At 38.5% G+C, this 24567-nt stretch overlaps 1 protein-coding gene and 1 long non-coding RNA gene across 2 annotated transcripts in view; one reads left to right on the top strand and one right to left on the bottom strand.

The window, feature by feature from the left end:
• LOC131574127 (uncharacterized) overlaps nt 1-4591 on the top strand; it is a 260595-nt gene extending 256004 nt beyond the window's left edge. The window contains exon 5 of the long non-coding RNA XR_009276385.1: nt 4359-4591. This is a non-coding gene — a long non-coding RNA (uncharacterized LOC131574127). The remainder of the gene's footprint in view (nt 1-4358) is intronic.
• The window catches only part of PHEX (phosphate regulating endopeptidase X-linked), a 102926-nt gene that overhangs the window by 12161 nt on the left and 66198 nt on the right, over nt 1-24567 (bottom strand). The window contains exons 15-20 of the mRNA XM_058828507.1: nt 19695-19753; nt 8892-8946; nt 5731-5798; nt 3796-3926; nt 786-851; nt 568-672 (exon numbers count right to left, since the gene is read on the bottom strand). Coding sequence (XP_058684490.1) covers nt 568-672; nt 786-851; nt 3796-3926; nt 5731-5798; nt 8892-8946; nt 19695-19753 — 484 coding nt within the window. The remainder of the gene's footprint in view (nt 1-567; nt 673-785; nt 852-3795; nt 3927-5730; nt 5799-8891; nt 8947-19694; nt 19754-24567) is intronic.

Genomic DNA, 24567 nt, shown 5'->3' on the forward strand with positions numbered 1-24567 from the left:
GATAATTCATTCCTTCAGCTGGTAGCAAAGTTTTATAGTATTTTACTTCTCATGTGGGGAGTTTGCCCCAATTTGTTTACCCAAAGAAATAATTTCTGATCGTCTCCCTTGCTCAGTGTTTTTCTATAAAACTCACATCCCTTATCAAAGTTTTGTTACAGCATATTTAGTGTACAGATGGGAAAAAATAAACTAACACTCTCTTCACTGCTGCTTAGTTTCCTTGAACAATGTACACAGTAACAAATGGTGTTAAAATTGAAGGAGGCTGAGGAGTCAATACATGCAGGAAGTCCCTTTTAGTGGAGGGAAGTAGAAAGAAGAAAGAAAGTTGCTGTGACAACGCTGTGCAAAACCAGGAATAATGTCAGCAGTTCAGGTACCACGAGTAGTTGAAGACAAAGAGGGAAAGAGAAAGAAATAATAATTGTGGAAGAAGTCTCTGCTTGTACTCTCAAAAGTCTGTGTTTGGGTGATGCAGATTGCTGAAACCAAGCAAGCTCGTTTCTGCACTGCACATAGTTCAGGTTAATAGATGGGGATTTGAAACACATTTGTACTACTCACATGGGCATAACTCAGAAAGAAAAGCTGGTTATGTGTGAACTCAAGGCCTGGCAGTAAAGGCTCTTCTTCTCCTCCCCTCTTTTCTGCAATCCATTTCCTGTATGCCTGATAAGAAAGAGATACTAAGTGCCTTTCAGCAACATGAAGATAACTACAGCTTTTTTTTTTCTTTGATTTTTCTAATAATGCGATGTTTCAGATATTTTCCATCTACTTACCCTGAAAGCTTCTCGCAAACCTCCATTATCTGCAATGTTTTCTGCCAAAGTTCTCTTCCCTTTCACCTTGGTAGAATGAAAGAACATCAGTCATTTGACCCATTTCTGAACTTACTACTCGATCAACTTCAAAAAGAGGGGGGAAAGTAAAACAAGGCAAGAACAACCTCAGTCAATATCAACCAACTTTGGTTAAGAAAACTGGGTTTCCATGTGAAAACTGCCAGTAAACTATTTTCTGTGATGAGTTATCCTGGCTCTGGCCATAGATTTCTGTAGCACAAAATATAGTAGATAGAATGCACTTAAGAATCCAGTCCCCGGGTTTTGAGCTGAGTGTCAGTAATTTTCCCCTAAGGACTGTTTATATCTGGTGACATGTAAGATCCAGTAGCCTCTTGAACTTTAATCTAAAAGGCTATATTTATTTCTCTACAAAACTCTTAATATACTACTGGGATGCTAAAATAACTTCTAAGTCATAACATAAATAAGCATAATTAAAAATAACTGTCAGAGACAGAATCAAAATTGGTAGTGTATTCAGTGCTCTAAAAATATCTGCAAAGGAGATTCCTGTTGCTTCTCCTGGGTATTGATTCCAAGAGCAGGAGCAATAGCAACAAGAACGTATGTGGGAAACTGCACTATATAAACTTTGTGAGGAAACTGGTCTCCTGGCATTACCAAGTGCAATATCATTACAAAGAAATCCTAATTTCTGCAGGAGTAGCATTATCTCTACTCACCCAGCCTACTAAGGTCTTTGTGTTAGCAACTGTATTTGTAATTAAGCCGTTTTACTCTCTCCTGTGCCTCAAATAAGCAAGATAATTGAGCAGGGCTCTGAAGGTCAATGGCTCTGCAGCCATCAGCACTCCCGTGCCACAGGGATCAGTACAGTGGGGTTGGCATCATCACTCACTTTCAGGATGGAAAAAGAGAAGAAAACAGAGTGGAAGAGGCAAAATCACCAAGGTACTTGTGCACAGCCCCACACTCAGTGCAGATGAGCACCCAAATTGGACTCAGGACATCTTACTTGATGCCTTGGGTACAGCTTAAAGGGAAAAATGGGAGCCATGGAGGAAAGTACAACCCTTTCCCTCTCCCTTGCACTCAGGAGGATGGAGATGGAGGTGAGAGAGAAGCTTTAAGGACAAAAGGTGCTGGGACACCAGGGAATGGACACACACATCAGCTGCCTTTTTCCCTGGCCTTCCTGCTTACACATTTTACTTGCACTGGGCTTGTGAAGGAGGCTGACTTGGAGCATAAGATCAGGGTAACCTAACAGTGGCACAGGGCCACAGGTCATCTAAAAAGTGTAATTCTTTCTGCTGATCTCAGGCAGCTCTGGATCGGGTATTTGAGACTATTCTGCACAGAGAATTTGTGGCAGGGATCAGGGACCATGATAAGTTCTTTATTTGATGAGATGACTTTATGTGATTATTGCACTCTGAAGCTGTTTCTATATCCACTTTTTCTTTCATTAGGCTTCTTTTCTGGAGATATTTTTATTGTATACCAGATGAGAGGGAAGAAGAATAAATAGGTTTCTTGATCCATGAAAAATATTCATACAAGGCTAAAAAGCCTGCAGAATATTGATGTAAATGACAGGCCAAAATGATAATAAAAATGGTCTTTGCTTGCATAGCTCTTCATACAATATCTCTAAAATATGTCAGAAAATTGGAAAAATCTTCTGTCATCTAAAAAGTGCTTTTGATTATCCTGTGGGTATAGAAGGAATGGGATGACAAGGCTGTGGGTAAAAGGATCTCTCTAGTAAACCCATCCATGGACTTCAAAGGAAGTTTCTACACTGAGAGGAAATTCAGACCTACATCATCTCAAGAGACAGTGCAAAAGGTAAAGGGGATGGCCAAGCCAATGGCCAAGGCACGGGAAGAGCTCAGCCACATCCTTGGGGAAAGTTTTAATGATTTTCTTTGGGTGGCATTTTTATAATGAAAGTTTTTGTCCTAGAAATATTCAGAAATGAGCCTGAGAATTTTTATTTGCAAATTAGCTTATTATGAAATACTTCCAAGTCTGAGTTGCTGGACTTCAGACTGAATCATAATTTGGCTTTGTTGTCTCTGAGATCAGCACAAAACAAGCGTGGGAAAAGTTCTAGAATTGTTGATCAGCATTTCATGGGGCCTCACTATTCTTAAAATCAGAGATGTACTGGTATTTCTAAAATGTAGGTAGAGGTGTTATAATTGGGTGAGGACTGCAGTATGTGTTTTATCCTGAAAACTAAAATTAAAATTATGTCCCAGACAACATCACTTGAATTTCAGCTATTAATTTCTGAAGGTCTGGGATGTATCCTGTTTATCCTCATTTTGGACACACATATGAATGTACATATTTTCAGGAAAGCCCATACCTGACAGACAATAAAACAGAAACAATTCCCTTGGACTTTGTTTCTCAATCTTTTTCTAGGAGCTACTACTGTCATATTCCCTTGATTAAACATACAAATGGGGTCTGTGTGCACACATGGAAGAAATAGCAAGAGTTGAATCTGAAATAAAGTAGGGCTTATGCATCCATTTTATAGCTGCGATAAATAACAGGCAGAATTGTTAAAGGAATCTATAAAACATGCTATTACATTCTTTCTAAAAGAGTGACTGCTCAGTTTTCATTACAGACCTCATCTTCAGAAGGCATTTAACATGCTCACATAGTTAGAACAGCCCTGCTGAGTGGCTTCATCCTCTTCCTCTGATTCCAAAATGATGTGATGGCACGAAATGGTTTAACCCTGTCACCAGAGTGTGGGTAGTAGTATTTGACTGGACTAATCAAACCTGACAGACAATTTTTAACACAATTATTCACCTCAAAAAATCATTTGTTGTGAGAAATGAAGTTGGTAGCCTAATATCCCAATACATTGGGATTTATAAAGAGAGAACTTCAGAAAAAGAAAAAAAGCACAACAACCCGAGCTCCCCACGTTTTCAGCCTCTAGTGGTTTACATACATGTGAGCCAGCCTGTTTCCAGTAGTAATTGTTGTATTGATTAATCATGCATTTTGTCTTATCTTTAAATTTTTCTTCAGAGTCAGTCGTCCACCAAGGGTTTAGATTTCCGTTTTTGTCATATTTCCGACCTCAAAAAGAAAAGAAAGAAAACAAATGTTTTTCCAGGAGAAAACTTTTACAGTTTAGGAATCTATCACCTTCACAGAAATGAAAGGTGAATGTTCTCATGAAAGTGTGTGTACAAAATGGATAGGATCAGTGAGCATAATCTTGACCCCATTCAAATCAGCAGTGAAAAGCTGGCATTCTATCTATTGTTGTAATTTCCATTTGCAGAAAAAGATAGTAATGACTAATGAGTTCTATAGTACATTTTATAATTACATAGTGTAAGAGGCACTTAGCTTTCTTGCAAGTATAATTGTACTTTTCATCCTCAGACCATATGTCTTTCATTCTGAAAATATGATGATAACTAATTTATTATTAATTCTTCACTTGATCAGGAAAAAAAATCCATTTTATGCAAACTTCTGAAGTTTCCATTTCTTATTTTGCAGCAAAACGAGAACTCATGAAAACAGTGGGAATACATACATCCTATTGCTCAGGCTGATGGTTACAGCAGTGGCTTCTTTCAGCCTCAGGTCCCTGCTCCCTATCATTTGTAGGACAGTATTTAATCTCCGTCATGACTCCAGCCAGTCAGACACAAGACATGTTGGCACTTTTCTGAGAGTATGTTTAGCTGCCCATGCAGATGCAGCCTTGCTCTGTGATTTGATTCCTCTTTGCAGCTGCAGGAGAGAGAGGTAAGGAGCAACACAGACATAACACCAAGTACTGAAGGTGTTTTGTTTCATCTTTGTATTTTTATTTTTTTTTCCCTCTGTGTATTGTCTTGTTCAAGGTGACAAATTCCCTAGAGATGTATTTATTTCTATATTTGGAAGGTAAGACCCGGAAAGAAGGAGGGGTCTGCTTAGGGAATCAAACCTTAGGTTCCTTTCTAAGGGGCAGGAGACAAGGTGGAGGAGATTAGGTGCTCACCTACACATGGGAGGAGTTCATGGGGAAAAATGTCTTTCTGGACATTCTAGAGTGTTTTCTGACACAAAGCATTGGGGACCATGAAAACAGGATACATCATGGGTTTTTCTTGTTGTTTTGTTGTTGGTTTCTTTGTTTGGTTGGGGTTTGGTTTTGTTTCCTTTTTGGTTTTTATTTTTTGAGTTTTTTGTTTTTTTGTTTTTTAGGTATTCAATATTACACAACCCAAGCAAACTCCTCCTCCTGGAGTTTCTTTCTCCCTGCACCTCCCTCCTCCCCTCTCTCCCTCACTTTCTCTCAGAAGCCAAATTTTTAAAAGCACTTTGCTGAGACAACCAAACCTAGGTAGTGACAATGCTCCACTCCACCCAGTTCGTCAGGACAACTGGATTGACATTTTCTGACCATTTTTTTCCCCTCTCTCTTTTTTTTGAATTTAATTTTAATACTTTGCAACACCTTTTCTATACCACTCTTGTTCCAGTGTTGTATTTTAAAACTTTTGCAATTCTCTTTTGAAAAATGTCAAACCTGAAATGAAAAGTTTTCTTGGAAGTCATTTTTATCAATCAGAAATTATCCTTTCACCCTTCCCACTCCCCCCTTCCCCCTGTTAGGAGTTTCAGAATCTGTTGCTGATTTAGTTTTCATTCAAGACAAAAAAAGAAACAATCAAAATTGTGATATTTCTTATAAAATAAAATCCAAATCAGACAAGCAAGATTCCATATAAATAAATCTAACAAGTACAAGTTTATAATTTTTTTCACACAAACTCAGCACCATTAAAAAAACCAAAACTAAAAATGCATGTACAAGTCAGCTTTCTAATCTGTCAACTCTGTAAATAAAAAAGTTATCAAAATGCAGTCAAATACTCACCATTGCTATCGAATCCATGAGTAAACTCATGGCCAACAATCACTCCTATGGCACCATAACTTAATGACCTGCAACACAAAGAAACATTTTCCTCAGAAAGTGTTCACAGTCATGAACATTAAAGGACAGAAGACCTCTGGAAAGATCATTATTGATATAAAAATAGAGTGAGGAGGCAGGGGATATGGGTATAAAGATCAGACCTACACAATTTTGACTTAAAGATGTTGAAAGTCTTAATGTTAAACTCTAGTTTAAAAGAAACATTTAATCTAAAACTTTGAAAGCATTGTGGTAGTTCACTCTTCCAACCAAATCCCTTAACAGTATCATATGTGCTCCAAAATGTCTCCTTCAGCTGACGGCATTCTGTATATTCTGGCTGGGAACAGGACAAAGTTACAGCTGTTACTACTCTGAAGCAAAGACTGTATTTTGTAAAGCATTAACAGATCTCCATTTAGTTTTAAAAAAGAAAGGTCATTTAATACTCTTGCACCTACTCTAAAATAGGGAATGATATACAGTCAGATCTAATGTACCCAGAAAACAAAGTAAAAAGAAATACTTTGTATTCCTGATTGACAATTCATTATATCTTCATTATTATATCCCAATAATTCTGCTTTTAGGAGAAATAGGGATGAAAGTGGGAAAAGATCAGGGCTTTTTTACACTAAACACAGTGGATTTCATGAGGGTAGGTGTTTTACTCAATGCAACTTTCTTTTATTGAGTTGCTTTTTGTGATTTTAATTATTTCAGTTCTTGACATGTTATACTTCAAAGGAGCTTGTAGTATTTCTAATACATCTTATTGAAATGGAAGAAAGGCAGAGGGTTTTGAAACAACGTATTATTGGACCTAATGATCCATAGTGCACTAATTGCTCATCTCAGTTATGTCCAAAAAGAATTATATCATTTAATTCCCTCTGCTCCCATAAAAATTCTCCATTTTTTTTTTCTTTCCTAAATGGTACTTTACATGTGTCAAAATCTCCCCTACTGCTTTTTAGCCCAAGTACTGTTGCAAACCATCTCCAAAAATGCAGGTTAAAATTATATGTTTCAGCAATGGAAATATCATCCTTTTGTGTGACAAAGTTGTAATTTTGTGTAGCACACAGTGATAATTACCCCTAATTAATGTACTATGTAAGACTTGTTTTATATATCTGAAGTAGAGGGGTTATACAGGATCTTTTACAGCTGGAGAAGTATAAAAATAATGGCACAAAACATGTAAAGAGATCGAGAAGAAACAAGCCCTATTACTAAATACATCTTATTTCTCCTCTAAGGTTCTTTGCCATCATGAGTGACAGGACAAGGAACAGGCTGGTGTTCTGGCACTCCTACAGCCTTCCTTAGCTTCAAAAGATGTGGATAAGGTTGCAGTGAATTTTGGCCTTTGAACCTGTGAACTCCAACTCAGCATTTTGTTCAGCTTGACAACATTTTCTCCAGAAATTTTCCCAGTTCTGTTCATGCTTTTCACTTCTGAGCATAGTTGGACAGATATGGGAAGGATAAGTGCAGCCCAACAGATTCCATGTTAAAGTGGAACTTTCTGGGACTGGGGAGGCTCAGAGACCTGTAAGCTATGAGGTCAGGTAGTTTGAAGTCTCTGTTTCAATATACCTGGCACTGAAGAATCACAACTGTGAACTATGGCATTTCAGTGTTATTTTATTCAATGTATTGAGATGTAAAAGTGACAACTAAGTTTCACTTCATGCAAATGGATTAATTTGGTTTCGGTGGTTGTTCTGGAGCTGGACACTAAAATGTCACTAAATGTTAACTATTTGCTAAGTCTGTTTTTCAGCAAGCACTGGTGACTTTTGGATGGTTTATCAGTTCCACTGCCATGTAGTTTCTTCTAAGCAGACAGAAAATATCTAGAATATTTCAAGGACAAAAGCAATCTGTTGTCTGGTATAATCCAGCTACATTTGTTTACTAAATTTCATTTTGATACTTACTCAAGCAAAACCAATTTAAGCTAAGGTAACCTTTAAAGAAGAGAAATGAGCAGAGTATAATGCTTCGAAAGAACCACAATTTTATCACTATGGCAGAAGGTCAGGATACAGAGAAATCTCTTCAGAAAGCAAAGCTGGAAACAGGTCTGCAATAACAGTAACATAAAATAAGTTCACCTCAACAAAAAAGGACTTTCTTCTATCCCCAATTAACACTTGCAAAGTCACCTGGCCCACAAGAATTCTCTCTGAATACAAATTAATTTGTTCTTAAATTGAACGTGTCTTTCTACACATATTGCCAAATTTCCTGTTTACAAGGACACAGTCCAGATTGGATGAGGGCAAACACAAAATGATCGAAAAGTTTGATTTTTTTTTAACAAAGATTTATTAAGGATATATTTCACCAGTAACTGGTTTTATATAACTGCAAAATAACTTTCAGAAACTGCCATCAGAAACTTTTCATGGTCTTATCCTTCCCTAAAATAGAAAGCTATTGAGCTGCACAAAAGCAGTGATTTTTCAAAATTTAATATATGTGACCTATAATTACCCTTCCTTAGCTACATTGGTACATGGGCCTGCTCAAGCAATCTCAGAAAATCACTTATGCACGTGAAGAGATTCTCATGTACCTCGACAGGCACAGACACAGGCCCACTGCTAATCTTGGATATTAGTAGAAAGTGAACAATAAACTGATAATAATTGGCTTCTCAGGGTATTTACTTCTGTTTAGGAAGTGTTAGTTATCTGATTTACAATTCCTTTTAATACCTGCCATGTGCACACTGCTGCATCTGCGTGCTGTAGCATTGAAACCCTTCCACTTGGGTGCACTTAATTAGCAATTCCTTTGAGAAATTAGTCATCAGTTTAAGACAACAGCAACACCTATGGCTCCCAAGGGTAAGAAAAAGTATTGCACAAAGCAGCACTTCTCAAAGGCAGCTCTTCCAGTAGCAAAAGCAGGAGAGAAGAAACAACCCAAGGGCCAAATTTGCCTTACAGAAGGACAGCACAGTTTTCCTAGGTGTTACATTTCGGTTTCCTTCAGTACCACAGCCTTCTTCTCCACACCTTCTTCTTTGTCCATATGTGTTTGCAACACCTTTTCCTGGTATTCCTCAGTTCTAGGTGGATGAGGTTCCCTGGTGCAGTGCTTACCTAGGATACTCTGTTCCCCAAAAGAAAGGCTTTTGAAGTTCTCCTGCTGGAAATCCTGCAATAACAAAAATAAAAATAAAAGAAAAAAAAATAGGGAGGTCAGTTGAATGCAATGCCCAAGGGTTTGAATTTTGTGACCTCTTTTGTTTGGTTTCGGAAGGTTTTTCAAGGGGAACTTTCCCTCGGGTGGTAGAATGCAATAGAGAGGATCTCAGAGAGGCAGCAGAGATCCTGCCACACTCACATCTGAGTAAATGCAAGTGTTCCTGTCAAAAATAACCCATGTTAACCCATGTGTCATATGAAGAGTACTGGACTACCCTCAGATGTGTTGACTGATCAATAGACAATACATAGGTAAAGTGCAATAAGAATTAAAATACCATTAGCTCAGTGAGGCTTCAGTGAAGCAAGAAATACGAAAGTAATAAACTAAGCCTGATTCTATTTATTCTATGAAGAACAGAGCTAAATGAACATACTTAGGCACTTCTGTAAGGGAAGACAGTAGATTATTAAGGCTGTAGGCTCAGCCTAGCTACAGATATTACCTGTCTGCTTCTTGTAGACTAACCAGTTTCCAAAAAAACATCAATGGAGACACTTGGGTGAATGATGAGAATCAAAATAGTTTCTCAAATTCAAAGTCACAGGTTCATCCAATTGATTCTAACCCTATTTGGTTTTTTGTTGATAGTTTGGTCATGGATTTCTTGATATCTGAGATAAGGCAACATCTTTGTCTTTTCCTTACCAACTCTTTCAAAACTTACATCCAAATGAAAAAACAGAAAAGCAAAAAAACCCACCCCAATAAAACAAAAACCCAAAACAAACCCAGTATGTTGAGTGTAATTCATGCCAAGTGATGTGGCACAAGGCATGTCCTCCTGGCCTGCCCAGCTGCTTTCTTCTGTTGCTCCTCCATGGTGGGCATCTTTCCCTATCTGCAATTAGCTTAGAAAAAGTGTGGGCTTCAAACTTATGAGTCTTGTCTCAGGTTTTTTGTCTTCCTTCTCTAGCTGTTGTTTTATTGTTTCAATCACTATAGCATTTTCTTTTCCAGCACTACAAACCACAATTTTACCAATGTCAAGGACAAAGTTTTACTGATCTAACTCTCCTTGGCCCCCAGCATACAGAGAAGATTATTTATTATTTATTATGCATGTTTTAAACATTTTAAGCAGCAATCGTACACTCATATAACCTGATGAAAATTGCTTGTTGGGCCTTAAGAGATGTGTTCAGAGCTGAAAATCTATTCTGAACTGATTACCCCCAAACACTGAAATTCAGAAGAGATTTTGGAATGTTTAGGTTCTGCTAACTGAATAATCCTATCCCCACAAGAACAGATGAGAGGAGCTGTGGCCAAAATGAACAAATGAGCCCATACTGAAGGTGGTGTGAATCAACGTAGCACATTCACCCCACAAATCATGTTTAATGATCACACAATCCTGGGTACCTGTCACTGCACCAAGAGGCTATCAAGATCTTTGAAGGAGCTGCAATTATTTTTTCCAGGTATAAACTTGTAGTGAATTTGCACTTGTCTGCAGTAGAGGTAATACACATTATTTACAGCAAATTAGGTGCAAATCTTCACTCAGGCTTATCCAGATACACTGAATGTGTCTTCATAGAACATTGCTGAAACACAGTCAGCTGTGAGTTAAGCCACGAGACAGTTTTCACTGAACAAGTCATTGTGAATGTATGGTAGGAAGCTCCAATGCTGAATCTGTACAACAGTCTGGTAATTATTTTACTCAGAGTCAGGATCCATTTTAGGTTAGTTATCACTGAGCAAAGTGCTGGTTGAAGGAGTGGTTTCTGCTTCTGTGCATGTGTGAAAATACCACTGTAGTTTGAACTAAAAGAAGCTCATGAAGTATTTTCAGGCCCAAGCAGAGTCAGAGGCCAGTAGGATGTAACACACATTTCAGAAAACCTCAGGAAACTGGAATACATTATCACCAGTAGGAGTTGTTTTGTTTTGTTTGAGGGGTGCATGTTTTTGTGGTTTTGTTGGTTTTGTTTGTTTTTTGGTAAGAAAAAAAAAATCTAGGTTTGAAAGTGATTCTTGGTGAGGCAGTAAAGCAAATGGGTCCCATTCTCCAGAGGTCAGCAGCACTGAGGGGCTGAGGGTGCTTGGCCACTATTCCAACACTAGAAGGAATTCATTAAGAGCTAGCAACACTTTTTATGCAACGTCTCCTTCAGGCAAGCAACAGCTACATCATCCTTAGGGGGAGCAAGGATAACAACATCTTATACCTCAGATGTCCTTGAAATTGTAACATGAGATTGATCACCAGACAGTTTCTTATTTTGTGCTGATTTGAATCCCTCGATTTAGGCAATTCCCCTGTGAAGCCTGTTTCTTTTTTTGCTTGGCATTTTGCACCTAAAAGAATTAATGACAAAACTCAGAGAGCTCATAGCAGGCTGCAAATGCAATAAATACTAATGGGATTATTTCTATGCCACTGGAGTTCAGGCAGGCAAAGGACAAATCTGAAGGAATAAGACAGACTTCAGGGAATTTCACAACTCAAGGAATAGATACAGGCACTGGGAATGTATTTTGAGCTAACACTTGACCACAAATTTAGCCTGTGTTGTGCATCTTTTAAAGCTTTCTCTCTCTCCACAGCCCCAGAGAGAGATAGAGGCTGACAGTCTCTGTCTTTATACACTAGATTGCAAATGCAGGCCCAGAGACTACACTCAAGGCCATTACTCACCAACAGCACACAGAAAGAAAACTGTTATCTTATTACAGACTCCACACAAATCCATCTGCCATCAAGACCTAGACTTGCAGAATCTACTTTGACTACCTTCTTACAACCTACCTCAATCTGCAGCAATGCCACTGGGCTGCAGCATCATTCCGAGATGGGCACTGGTGTCACAGGCCACAAGAGCACTGCTCTGGGGACAGCTGAGCTCAGGGTGGCACAGAACGGCACTGGTACCCTACATCCATGAGTCTGACTGGTGGCAAGGTGGGACAGCCAGGCTAGATCATCCTCAAGATGGACTTTGTGCCACTCATCCCAGCATGTTAGAGACCAGTTGTTCTGATCGCAGCCCAGCAGTTCAAGTTTTCACCTGACCATCCACTCGAGTAGCCAATTCTTCAGCAGTTTGTATTTGAGCATGTTAGGGGAGAAAGTGCTGACATTCTTTCTAAAGAATAAATCATATTCACATATTTCTCCTTCTCCACTGAGCTAGTAATCTCAATGTAGAAAGCTGGTCAGGGAAAGTGTATCCAGGATTTACTTCATCATGCACACAGGGACTGTGGTGAGCCTGGCTAGATTGTATTCCCTAGATCTACCTCCTTGAAGATAGGAGTGACATTTGCTTTCTTCCAGTCCTCAGGAAACTCACACAGCCACCATAACTTTTCAAAGATTACCAAGAGTGGCTTCATAATGATGTTGTGAGCTTGTAGGTGCACCCTGTCACAGCCCATGGGCTTGTGTTTGCCCAGTCTGTTTAAACAGTCCCTAACATACTCCTCTTCCACCAGGGGTAAATCCCCTCTGTTAAATCCCCTGCCCTCATTCACCATGACATTTTCCCTCAACTTGCTGCTGCTGCAGCCACACTTGCAGAAATGTTTCTTCACATCCCTTGCCAGATTCATCTCTAGGGAGGTTTTTTGCTTTCCAAACCCCTGTGTCCAGCTTTCCTCTTAGTCACCTTACTGCTCTGGAATGCAGAAGCACTTCAAGCAGTGGAGTACACCAGGCTTACTTCAAATATTTCACTCTGAATTTATGCTGACCTTGAAGATCTTGACAGAACTTTGCCTTCACAAGACTACTTTTAATGTAATTGAAGGTTTTTATCTTCATTTTATCCATTATGTCATTTTCAGCATCTCTCTCCAGCAAGGTGCTGCAAAGCTTGTCAGAATGTATTTAAAATTTGAAGGTGTTTTTTTTTCTCCAATTTTGCAAGGGCTTTACTGCCATTAATAAATCCATTTACTAGCTAATACCTTCATGGTATTATTGTACACACTTTGCAGATGAATACCCTTACCTCAGTATAATATTGGTGGTTTACCAAGAAGACACAAATAACTACATGTGATCTGATAATTCCTTGAAAAAAAATACAGAGCAATAATGATAAACTAAACCAAAAACACATGAGAAGACTCACCAAATCAAGAGGAAATTTGGAGTTCAAATCTATATATGAATTTATATTTTATAGTTCAAGTACATTATTCAGTTATATGTCATGATGTTTTTAACTGAGCAAGACAAAGCCTTATTCCAAGTTAGTGCATCTACAACTTCCAATAATGAGGTTGGTTGGTTTAAAGCAACTTCTGACAGGGTAGTGAATCCCATACATAAGTAACAGATATGGGAGACAGCTGTGCTAAACCGTGTGATATACAGGGTACTCTGCCAATTGGTGTATTGGCAGTTCTCAGATGTGCTCAAAAGCTCTAACTTATTTTTTCAAGTGTCACTGAATGAATTCAGATGTAGAGTTTTAAAGGGATAATATATAAGCCAAAGACTTACTGCTGGTCAGTAATCAAAGAGTATTGAATTCACATAAGGAATTAAACGTGAAGACAGCTGAGGTGCTGGTTAGTTGTCTAAAAAAAGCCCAAAGGACAGGATACATCTGTTTAAAATGGTTCCACAGCCTTCTGTTAGGACTACTGAATCTCATCCCAGTGATGGTTTTGATGTCCTCTTTGGGGTCTAGCTTGTCAGTCTCAATGGCAAGGAGTTTCTGCAAATTTTATCTCAGATAAAATACACGAGAAAACCTTTCAGACACTGTGGAGCACCCCAGACAGCTTTGAGCATCCATATGTAGGTGGCAGAGACCAAACTGTCTGTCATTACATGGACCTGAATCATACACCTTATTTTAAGTTTTATCCTGTGGACAAAGAGGATAGAAAACAAAAAAAAATGTGTAAGAAAATATCAATTGTGTAAGGCGCAGGAACTGTTCCATGCAATGCATGAATACAAAGCTGAACTTTATGAAGAACTCAGTGAATGAATCCATTAAAGAGACACAGGGAAGTAATGGTCTTAAAGCAGAGGACTCTGCAGCCTCTGCTTCAATTCTTGGCTCAGTTTCCCCTTCCTCTGACAAGAGTCTCTTTTCTACTCATGAAAAAGTGAGAACCTGATGTTTACCAACCTTAGTAAGGCAACATGAGGAGAAACATGACTTGGTTTGTGAGGTGCCAAGGAATACTCTCTGCTAAGGGAGTAGGAAATGTGAAAACATCTGTTTTACAAGAAAATTTAATCTTTATTTTATGAGGAAAAAGCCTCAGTGGATTCCCTGGGACAAGGGAACAGGGGGTAGGGGAAGAAGAACAAATTACAAGTTCTTCTATTTATACATTCATAGACAAGAATTTTAGAAAGAAAAAATAAAGAATGGAGGTAAGGATCATGCACCACGGTTAAATAAAAGAGAATAGTGATCTTTAGTAAATAGGGAAAATTGAAAATGAGGGCTCACTTAAGACACTTTATGCTTACTTAATAACAGGGCTCAGAAAGTGTTCAGTCCAAATCTGTTATGTTCATTAACTTGCAGAAAACTAATGGCACCCTTGAAACTACTTCATCATAACCTTACAAATAGTCCAGTTCTTCAGGGAAGAGAAAATGCCCCCAAGCACATTCCCCTTATCCTGCCCTGGCCATAGCACCAGGTGCTGTTTGCCAGCACTTCCCTGGCTCCTGGCAAGGTAAGAGTTCTCCCTTGCAACTCACAGCATCAGTGAGCTGGCAGCATCAGTATCTGCATGATGCTTCCTGTAAAGATGATACTTTCTGGCCAATATGAGCTCTCATCTGTGGTTTTCTCTATGGATGCTAATCTGGATGCAATTTTTAAATTTTGTTGTAGATTATATTTGCTTCCTGTAACATGTATTGAGGCCGCTCTCTAAAGAGGCCTCTTGACTTCCACTAGAGAACTGCAGTAACAGCACAAATGACTTAGAAGGAGCATGGATATAAACTTACAGAGATAATATCAACATTAATTATCCAGTACATCTATTCAAGCTTACACCTCATGAGTGCATTGCTTATATTTGCCTCAGTTCACTGTAATTCTCCCTTTCATTACTGTTCACAGCCCACAAAGGTGACTATTTTTATATATTCTAGAGGCATACATATTCACACTTTGAAAAAAACCCTAAACACACCAAATGTCTGATGAACAGTTCCCTTTTATCCTTAACATATTCAAAGGCCAATATTTTAGTGCTGTAATGAAATAAAACCTTTTCTTGAACAGAAGCATGCTAGCACACTTTGATCATCACCTGTGTCTATTTTCAGCACATATTTGTTGACTGCTCTAGAGTGCATTAAAATAAACTAATCCTTTAGGAATGTGTTTTTGGTGTTCCAATTATGATAATTAAAAAGATAGTATTCATGCTGCTTAGATGATATGAAGTGTACTTATATACATTTTGAGACTCTAAAGGCAATGACATATACCTGTTTTCCTTGTTAAGTACCTATAATTAAAGGGGAAATCGACGAGCAAATGCACAGAAAATTGAAAAATTATCCAAACTAGGATTAAAAAATTATTAACAACCATTATAAACATGCATAGTGGTTCATCTAAGACACTTTGAATTATGGAAAAAAAGGAAATAAATAAATAGAACCCACATATATCAGGAGTAAACTTGTATAATATTAAGTTAAATTATACATAACATATTTTTTAACTCTGCTCTTTGTGGCATATCTCACCTTGATGCAGCTACTAATTTCTCCTTTGGAGATATTAACAGAATCATTGGTTATTCAAACTATCAATAGTTTAGTAATGGAAATGAAACAAAACAATAGCAAACAAAAGTGTTTACACTAAAAGACAGCAAAATTTGGTACACCTACTGCATATGCAAGATTTGCTATTTTCTTCCAAATCAAATAGTTTTTTAAATCATCTAGTTTCTATTCTCTATTACTTTTCTCTTTTAGTGAAACAAGACCTTTTCTTCCAAGTAACTTAGCAGTCAAGTTAAAAACACTAACGGCTTACCTGTATATGAAGATCACATGGACTTGCATGGATATTCCAATATTTATGTGAGTGATACAGAGTACAGAGAAGAATTTGTGATCCTTCCATCGGGAGTGTCAGAGACCTCCCTGTGCTCTGAGCATAGAAAGTAAAAGCAGCTGTCTAAAGCTCAGAAGTCATCAGGACAACAACATTCCCTTGTGCAGGTACCTGACCATTGCTCCTTTTCAGAATCCATGGGTCAAGGCACTGATGTTGCCTTTTCTCTAAACTTTTTCAAGAAGCCTCCAGTGACTAATCAAGTTTAGAGTTACTGTGGTTTTGTTGATACCATCACACAGTACATTTCCATTTCCAAACTAACGGTCCTAATTTTTAGAATCAAATTTTGGAACCGGGGATTTTCCAGTTCAAGTAGAAACTACTTTCCATAATCAAATTCTATTATGCATTTTAAATTCTTATTTCTCAAATTCTTCTCAATAAAGTCACTTATAAAGAGCAAAAACAGATGGGTCTTGAGGACACTAAAGTCCAGTTTTCCCACTGAAGAGCAAGGGCACTCAATCAGATGAAGAGGGTATCTGGTCCATTCAGTCATTTACAGGAGTGATCAGTAGAAGAGGTGAAGGGAAAGAGTGTCAGGCAACTCCCTGTGAGGTAATTCTTCTGCTAGCACATATTCCTACCTTCCAACAGCCAGCAGCAGAGGAAACTGTCCTCCTGGACTGGATTTATATGCCTCTGCTCTTTTGTACATAACAGAACACCCTCCCTTAAGCTCATCTTCTAATGCAGTGAGTAGCACAGATCCTCGCAACACATCCCTCCAACGTTTTTGGCAACCAATAATTGGTTCCTGCCTCCTTTTCTTATCTCTAATCAGTCATTAATTTATGAAAGGGCCTTCTTTCTTGTCCTATGACAACTTTCAGTTCTTAGCACTGGGAAAGAACCTTATCAAAAGTGTACTATGGGAAAATAAAACCCCATATCATCATATCAAGCATACTTACTTGCTTTCTGAAATAAAAAAAGCCCTGGTAGATCAAGAAAGCATGATTTTTTTTTCTAAAAGAAAAAGCAAAAAACATCCTACATTCTCGTGTTCACTCTTCACTGTTATAGCATATGGTTATTCACCCTCTCTATTCAAACATGTGGTCACAACTAGATTCCCTCATTTAAAGGATAAAATGACTTGTTTTGAAGATCCCTCTGAACTGTCTTTTGAAAAACAGATTTGACACTTGCCACACCTATTCTTTTTGTGCTAAGACCACTATAAGTCTATAAGGCTATACATCAAAGCTGGTTGTTTGGAAATTGTTTGTCCAAGTTCCTTTGAAATACCCAGGGGAATATTATCTGGTCCTTATATTTGTCACAGTTCATTTTATGAATTTCTTCTACATTCCCTTCTGACACTAAATTTAAAACAATTTCTGGGACTAACCTCTCACAAGAAAAAGCTCTAGGATTAGAACTTCCCAAACTCTTCCAACACAAAGAATTATCTTATTTCTTATGCCTTAGAGACTCTCCTCTCTCAGTGGATTTGACAGAAAGGTTTATTATTAGTTCTTATGCTCCTAGAAATTTGGTCATGGAAATATTTCTGGGCTTGCTGTATCACAATTTTACATTTACCTTGCTAGAGTTCAAGCTTAATTCTTATTCTCAAATGACTCTGGTTTCTAGAACTTTTTTTCTGTTGTTTAACTAGGCCTTTAAAAATGCCACAGCTCTTGTGCCATGTGAGCAGCCTCCAGAACTTTGTATGGATTACTACTGAAAACACAGCTATAGAGCAGTAAGGTAGGAGTTCTTCCCCACCAGGATTAATGGGAAGTCAGTAGTGATGCGTCAAATATTTATCAGCTACTTCTACCAGAGAATGTTCCTCTCACATCCTCCCACAAGGCCTCTTCCCCATAAAACCATGCCAGCCAGCAGTGGAAGTACTGTGCCTTTCTCTGAATCTCCCCTCATGTTGCAAATGATTTATAGGGCATGATTACATTTGTACCTCTCTCTCAGGTATGAGAGGGTTTTGTTCAGAAAGAGCCACTTTTCATCTTTGAAACAGTCCTAAAATGACTGAGAGTGAGTGGCACTGTCCAAACTTCCAGGTCACTTGCCAGCAGAACAAGAAGGTCAGCAGTTAGGATAGAAAATACAATTACTTCTGCAATCATGACTGATGGGTTACATTTGACAATGCTCTGCCTCCTGACTTTTAGACACAGCGAGTGAAATTTTCAGTGGCTCCAGCCTCTCATCACAGTTTTCTCTAATGTGCCATGGCAGAGAAGCTGGGTCAGCTGAGCACTGCTCAAATTATAAAGAACCTGATAATAAAGAAGGTATAAGAGTGATGGCTCTCATTTTTCTCTGAGCAGGCTTCCTCTCCACTCACACAAACCTTTCTAGCAGCAGTGGTGGCTGGAGGAAGAGCAGCTGTAATGCTTCTCAGGTACCTCAGAGTTGTGACCACCTCAGCCAAGTGCTCCCTCAGATGATCAATAAAAATATGACTGCCCAATGATGGCAGCCCTCTAATTAAGGGAGAGCTATCTAAATCTAGCATTAATTTTAATCAAAGGAACTGCCTAATTTTTATACATGCTTTACAAATGAGATCACTTAGACATGAAAGAATTTAAGTGAGTGGTTTGAAGGTAAAATGGTTTACAGAAATTGGTAGAAGCGAATACCAGCAGACTCAAATTTCCAGTCCTCTGTTATACCTTCTTCAGTGTGATACATTAACTTTGTGCCCTTCTCTCTGCGACCAAAAGAGATTCAGGAGAAAAAGGGGGAATCATAACAGTTTTTGAGGTCATGTCTCTGGGGACTGAGACCACAGAAGTGGTGGCAGCCACCTTCTAGACCCCAACAGCATAAAAAAAGAAGGCTGATTTAACATGAAAAGCTAATAAGAGCAAAGAGAAATTGCCAGGGTAAAGGTAAAACTGTTGTACACAGACAACTTGGCGTAGAATTTTAAAGCCTGTTAGAAAATTTCAGTTCAAAGCCCCATTAAAGCAAACAGGTATGAACATCCAAAGTCATAACACATCTTTGAAAAACTCATCTCTTTTACCTTATTTGTTTCCACACTAGAATATATGCTATCTAAAAACAACCAGTAACAAAAATTAGAACAAGACAGCTAGTACTGCACAAACAGGCAAGAATTTTCAGTTAACTACAGATATCACTCCTTGTCCTTGAAGGTATTGAACAAATCCACTGGATACACCTTCTTATGTTTTCTGCTCTATATCACAGTCTTCTCTAGTCATATTTATTGTAACATATCTGTCAATACTAGAGGACAGAACTGCTATCACTGTGTATTTATAGAGATATGTGTACACATGTTTTTGCTACAGAAAACAGAAGATAGAAACATTAAGCTTAGTAAAAGTGATTTAAGCTATCATTCACAATGGACCGAGTACAAACACACACACACACACACACATGATCACTGCAACTCCTCTGACTCAGGGTAACTCATGGAGCAACAGTAGTTCCAATCTCTAGGAGCTCTGGCTTTTCCAGAACGATCCTCTCACTTAAGTCTCATAGCTGAATTACCAGGTTTGAACTTTTAATTTTCAGTTACAATCAGAAAATAGGTACAGCTGTTATCTGAAGCTTGATGCATTCATTCTCAAACAGGCAGTTTGTAAGGAGGCTCAGAAGGTAGATACTCACTGATCTGGTTGGTAGATGCACTATAAAAAGCATTTACAGTAGTTGGGCTTGTAAACCACCTGTAGTAAGAACAAAAGAAATTATCTGTCAGTACATTGACATCTATCTCTATGAATCAAAGGAGCAAAGATAAAAATTGAACTCAGTAGAAGGAAGTAAAAACATTAAGGACTTAAAACACATTAAAGTTTTTCTCCACTTCAGTACATGCAACTTTCCAGAACATTGAAACCTATTGTTTAATGACAACAACTTCATACAGTCAATGAATGCCCAGCAGGAGAGATTCTTAGGGTTCCTATCATGTGATCTGTTTAATTTTTAAGTGACCACTGTGCTTGTGAGGCCAGCCATGCTGATGAAACAAAATTCACCCAGCAGAGGCTGCAACACTGACAGCAGCTGTAAAAACTCTCTTGGGTGTCTTTCAAATACATGTGGTGGATCTCTGTGTTGAAATTAGAGGAGGGCATTTTGAAACAAGTAAAACAACTACTTGAAAATTAGGATTATCGCAGCAACATAAACAGGTAATTTCTGGGAATGTAAATTCAAAATAAACAGCTTCATGTTCAGTACCCTACACAGTGAACATGACCATCCTAAAGAAACAGACCTCTTGCCAGGTATTTCTTCTCATAGTTTGATTTCTCATATGTAGTGGAAGAAACCCTAGATTTGAATAGGAGTTGGAGTTTGACGATCCTTGTGAGACCTTTCTAACTCAGGATATTCTATAATTCCATGAATAGCAAATGAATCTCCTTAGCCTAAGCTCATCTATATTGACAGTGGCTTCAAACATCTGAATGGAAAATCTTGACTGACTTCAGCAAGATCCAAATCCCCTCAGAAGAAACCCTGAGTTCAGTGAGCCCAAGATTTCACATTATGATTTTATAAGGGAGAAGTGAGGTAAAAGAAATAAAGATTATGATAATTAGAGGTTAGTTCATAAAAACTTAGAAGCAACTCTAATAAATGTCCAAACAGGAATATCCTGATGTCATTAGCAAAATATTACTCAAAAGTTTTATAAAAGCCATGTGAATGGAGTGTGATTGCTTTGGAAAATTTATTTTAAGGACAAGAGAAAGGAGCTGCAAAACAATGAGTAAGACAAAGGAAGATCTCTCAGAATATGGAAAATATGTGAAATAAGTGAGAATGTATACACAATTTATGCTTTAAAATAGTCCCATTAATAAAAGAGTTATCTGCAGATCCTGATTGTTTTTCTGACAACTAATATCCTTGCTTAAACCATGTAACAAAGGGGAGAGTTTTAAAATGGCAGCATTTTGTCTTTTATCAATAAATTTAACTGGTTGTTTTATTCTCCAAGCTGAGCAGCTTATTTTGCAATGCATCAGCTAGAAAAACTAATCAATGAAGGCTAAAAGAATGATGTCATGTACATATTTTAACCGTTCATCACATTACAGGCTCTAATTGTCAGAGATAACTCTCCCTGTTTTGTTTATTAGGAGATTGTGAAGGGGAGGAGCAGGGGGAGGTTGGTTTCTGGTCTGTTCTCTGCTTTCTTCATAATAAGGAGATTAAATGTAAGAGGTAATGTAGTGAGATAATGGAAAATTGAAGAAAGAATGTATATGGTGAGAGGATAATGAAAAAAATTAGGAGCTTAATTAACTACATTTCAATTTTATGTTTGTTTACAGCAGCAATCAGCTGAACTGTTTTGAAGGATGCAAGCCTGCTATTTATGCCTTGGGACCTGTGCTCCAGGCTTAGCTGTAAATCTGGAGGACTGCCCCTTTTTTAACAAGGAGAAAACCCATCTGAAAAGGACCCATCTGAAACAGTCAACACGTCAATTTATATTTTACTGTAAGTTTGAGCAAAGACACATATGTTATGACTTGCACCTCACCCTCCTGGCTTGTTTTGATTACAATAGTCTTTCTGTTCTCAAACAGCAATTTTTAAGCATGAAAAGGGCTTCAGTGACAGCAAATTCTCCCTTTTTGCAAATTCCTCTTAGCCTTTTTTTCCAGTCAGAGGATCAAGGGCCTGAGATGTGTAACAGATACTTCAAAACAGATTAATGTGCTCTGGTTCTTCTCTCCATCCTCTGGGGGGGTTTACCACAGCTAGCTGCAGAGAGGAACCACCACAAGCAGCAGCAAAGAGCTCTTCACTGACTAGGGACAGCTTTCTATCAGCACGAGTTTGCATTGTCTCTACTGGGTGAGGAGCTGGTGATGCAGGTACTTGTTCCCACAGGAACACCTCAGCCTGCCTAAGAGAAGCAGTGAATGCTGGTGTAATTTGGTCCACATTTACTGAGGGAGGATATCACACCATCCTCTGGCCATACTTTCATACCTATCAGCTCACAGACCTGTAGCTTGCAGGCTAAGACCTATCACAGCACCCCTGTCCTGAGACTGCTGCTTTTCTCATCATCTACCACCACTGTAGCAGAACCTGTCCTGTTTGCTGAGCTTAGCATGAGCCAAAGACAGAGCAGCCTTGATTTTCTCACTGTAAAACTAAACTCAGTTATTTCCAAATTGTTCTTTTATAATGAGGCCTCAAGAATGACCCTGTATGAAATTCAGTATGCGTTTAATCAGTTAGGAAGAGGACACTTAGCAGCCACACTGTGCAGTCAGGAAGAATGAGAGTTATCTAGTAACAAGCAGAGTATTTCATATTTGACATTTGGCAAGCATATTTCCATTCCAGCATTTTGTTGTACCATTTTGAGCCCTCTCAAAAAGATTAAGGAAGTATTTTCCACAAAAGAGTAGAAATAACCAGGACTGCTTCCATCCAAACTAGCAGAACAACTTTACTTCTCACCTGACATGCTCTATCAGTGAGCTCCTTGAAATGACTGAACCTTCAGTGACAGTCCTTAACTAATAACACACCAAATTACAACATGAAGTATGTAATAAATAGCTGTTGCTGTTGAATTTTAAGGTGAAGCAAATTTACTTTCATTGACTTCCATTCCTATTTGAAGTCAGATTCCCTAAGCATTTGCTCTAGGTCTGGTTAAAGTTTCTGTCCGCTTTATCTACTAACAGAAGGATAGAAAAAAATAAAGGCCTTACACATTCCAAGCTCCTATCAATTACAAAGTAAATAAATAAAAATTCTAGAACTGTTTACACTGTTTTCATCTGCTATAAGTTTGTGAGAAAGGGACATCTTTGAATGATGCCATTAGGAGATAGCATTACCTATCTACTACTGCAGCAGTCAAAACCTAATTCTGCAGAGTTGACACCTGTAAGGCTGAGATTTCCCTTGTAGAAATAAAATGTGAAACATATACTGAGATAGTGGGGCAGAAACTCTCTTAGTCTGTTCTTGAGGCTGCAATTTTCTCTGTGATATTTTCTTTCTGTGTTAAGAGTATAGTGTGCTACATTTCCATTCATGAACAGGGTTGGCTGGGAACATTTACAACACAGGAAAAAGCTAATTAGTTTATTTAATTCTCTGTAAAGCACAAACTGAATTTGCAAATTGGTCCTCAGTTTTTTGAGTTGGAAGAAATTATTTGATTTGCTGTTCAGCATTCTAAGAAATAAAAAATAAACAAAGAAAATGAACTTGTCAATGTACAAAGAATTAAGCTGGTTAGAAGTGAAAAGCTGCACAAAGTTTATGGAAGCTGCAAAATGTCTACCAAAGAATATGCTATAAAGAAAAACTTCTAAACAGGAGGCAACCTTCAAGGTGACTTTCAAAATCAAATTTCCTCTTCTCATTGTTAGTCTCTTTTATATATTTACCCATGTAGAAACAGACTATTATCCTAGGCCAGGCTGCCATCTGTCTCCCTTAGGAATGGGCAAGCAGCTAGGATGGAAAGGCTAAGCCCAGCCTTCAGTGACACATCACTGCTAAAAATGAGGTTCAAAGACCAGGAAAAGGCTCCAGGAGGCTCCTTTCCAGCCTCTCCTCTCCAGGGCAGGTCCCAGCCATGTGATTTCCAGCAGCATCTCTCCAACAGACAATAGCCTGCCCAGTGTTTTTGATGGCTGCTTTTCCTTATTTGCAGAAGGAGCTTTTTCACTGTTCTTAGTGGTATCCAACCCAGAACCTCTCAGAGCTGCCCTCCCTTGTGCAAACCAAGAGCCAGGGCTTACACACAGTAATGTGTGGTCAAGAAAAACAGGGTAGGTCCTGGAGGAGACCCCAGAATCCTCTCATAGCCTACTTCCTTTGTATCCTCTTATCAGGATACCAGATATCTACATCCCCAGCACTGGAAGTCTAGTGAAAAATGGAGAAAGACTTGGCCGGAACTAAAAATCTTAGATTATATGCTGACTTCAAAGGAGAAAGATGACTAATAATGGTGTGCCCAAGAAGTCCTCTGATGCTTTGTTATTTGCAAGTATGATATCAGTCTTAAGAAGGACAGATGCAATCACTGATAAAAAGGTGCATATGTTTGTATGTTTGTATGTATGTTTGTATACACACACGTATATTTGTATGCATGAAAGTATATGACTCCATAGATGGATAGGAAAATGCAATTAAAACCCTGACTCTTCTTAATTTTTCCTTTCCACATCACCAACCCCTCTCCCTGTATTGCCTTTCACTTTCCTCTGCTCGAGCTGTATCTCACCTGGGCTATGATTGTCTTCACATCTGGTGCCCAGCCTCCCACACTGCCCCTTCCAGACTCTCCACTGAGCTTCTCTACCTAACCTGTTCTGGTTTGTGTACTATATTCCACAGCTCCTGCACAAATCCCTTTCATATTTCTCTCTGCTGATACCTAAGCACTTTTTTTCTTGTTTGATAGAGCCAGATGTGAAGGTGACAGTCATCTCCCCAGCCAGCTGTGAGGATGGCAGCTGGCATCCAAATCAGGTGT

Source organism: Poecile atricapillus, chromosome 1 (genome assembly GCF_030490865.1).
Source record: "Poecile atricapillus isolate bPoeAtr1 chromosome 1, bPoeAtr1.hap1, whole genome shotgun sequence".
In the NCBI taxonomy this organism is placed as follows: domain Eukaryota; kingdom Metazoa; phylum Chordata; class Aves; order Passeriformes; family Paridae; genus Poecile; species Poecile atricapillus.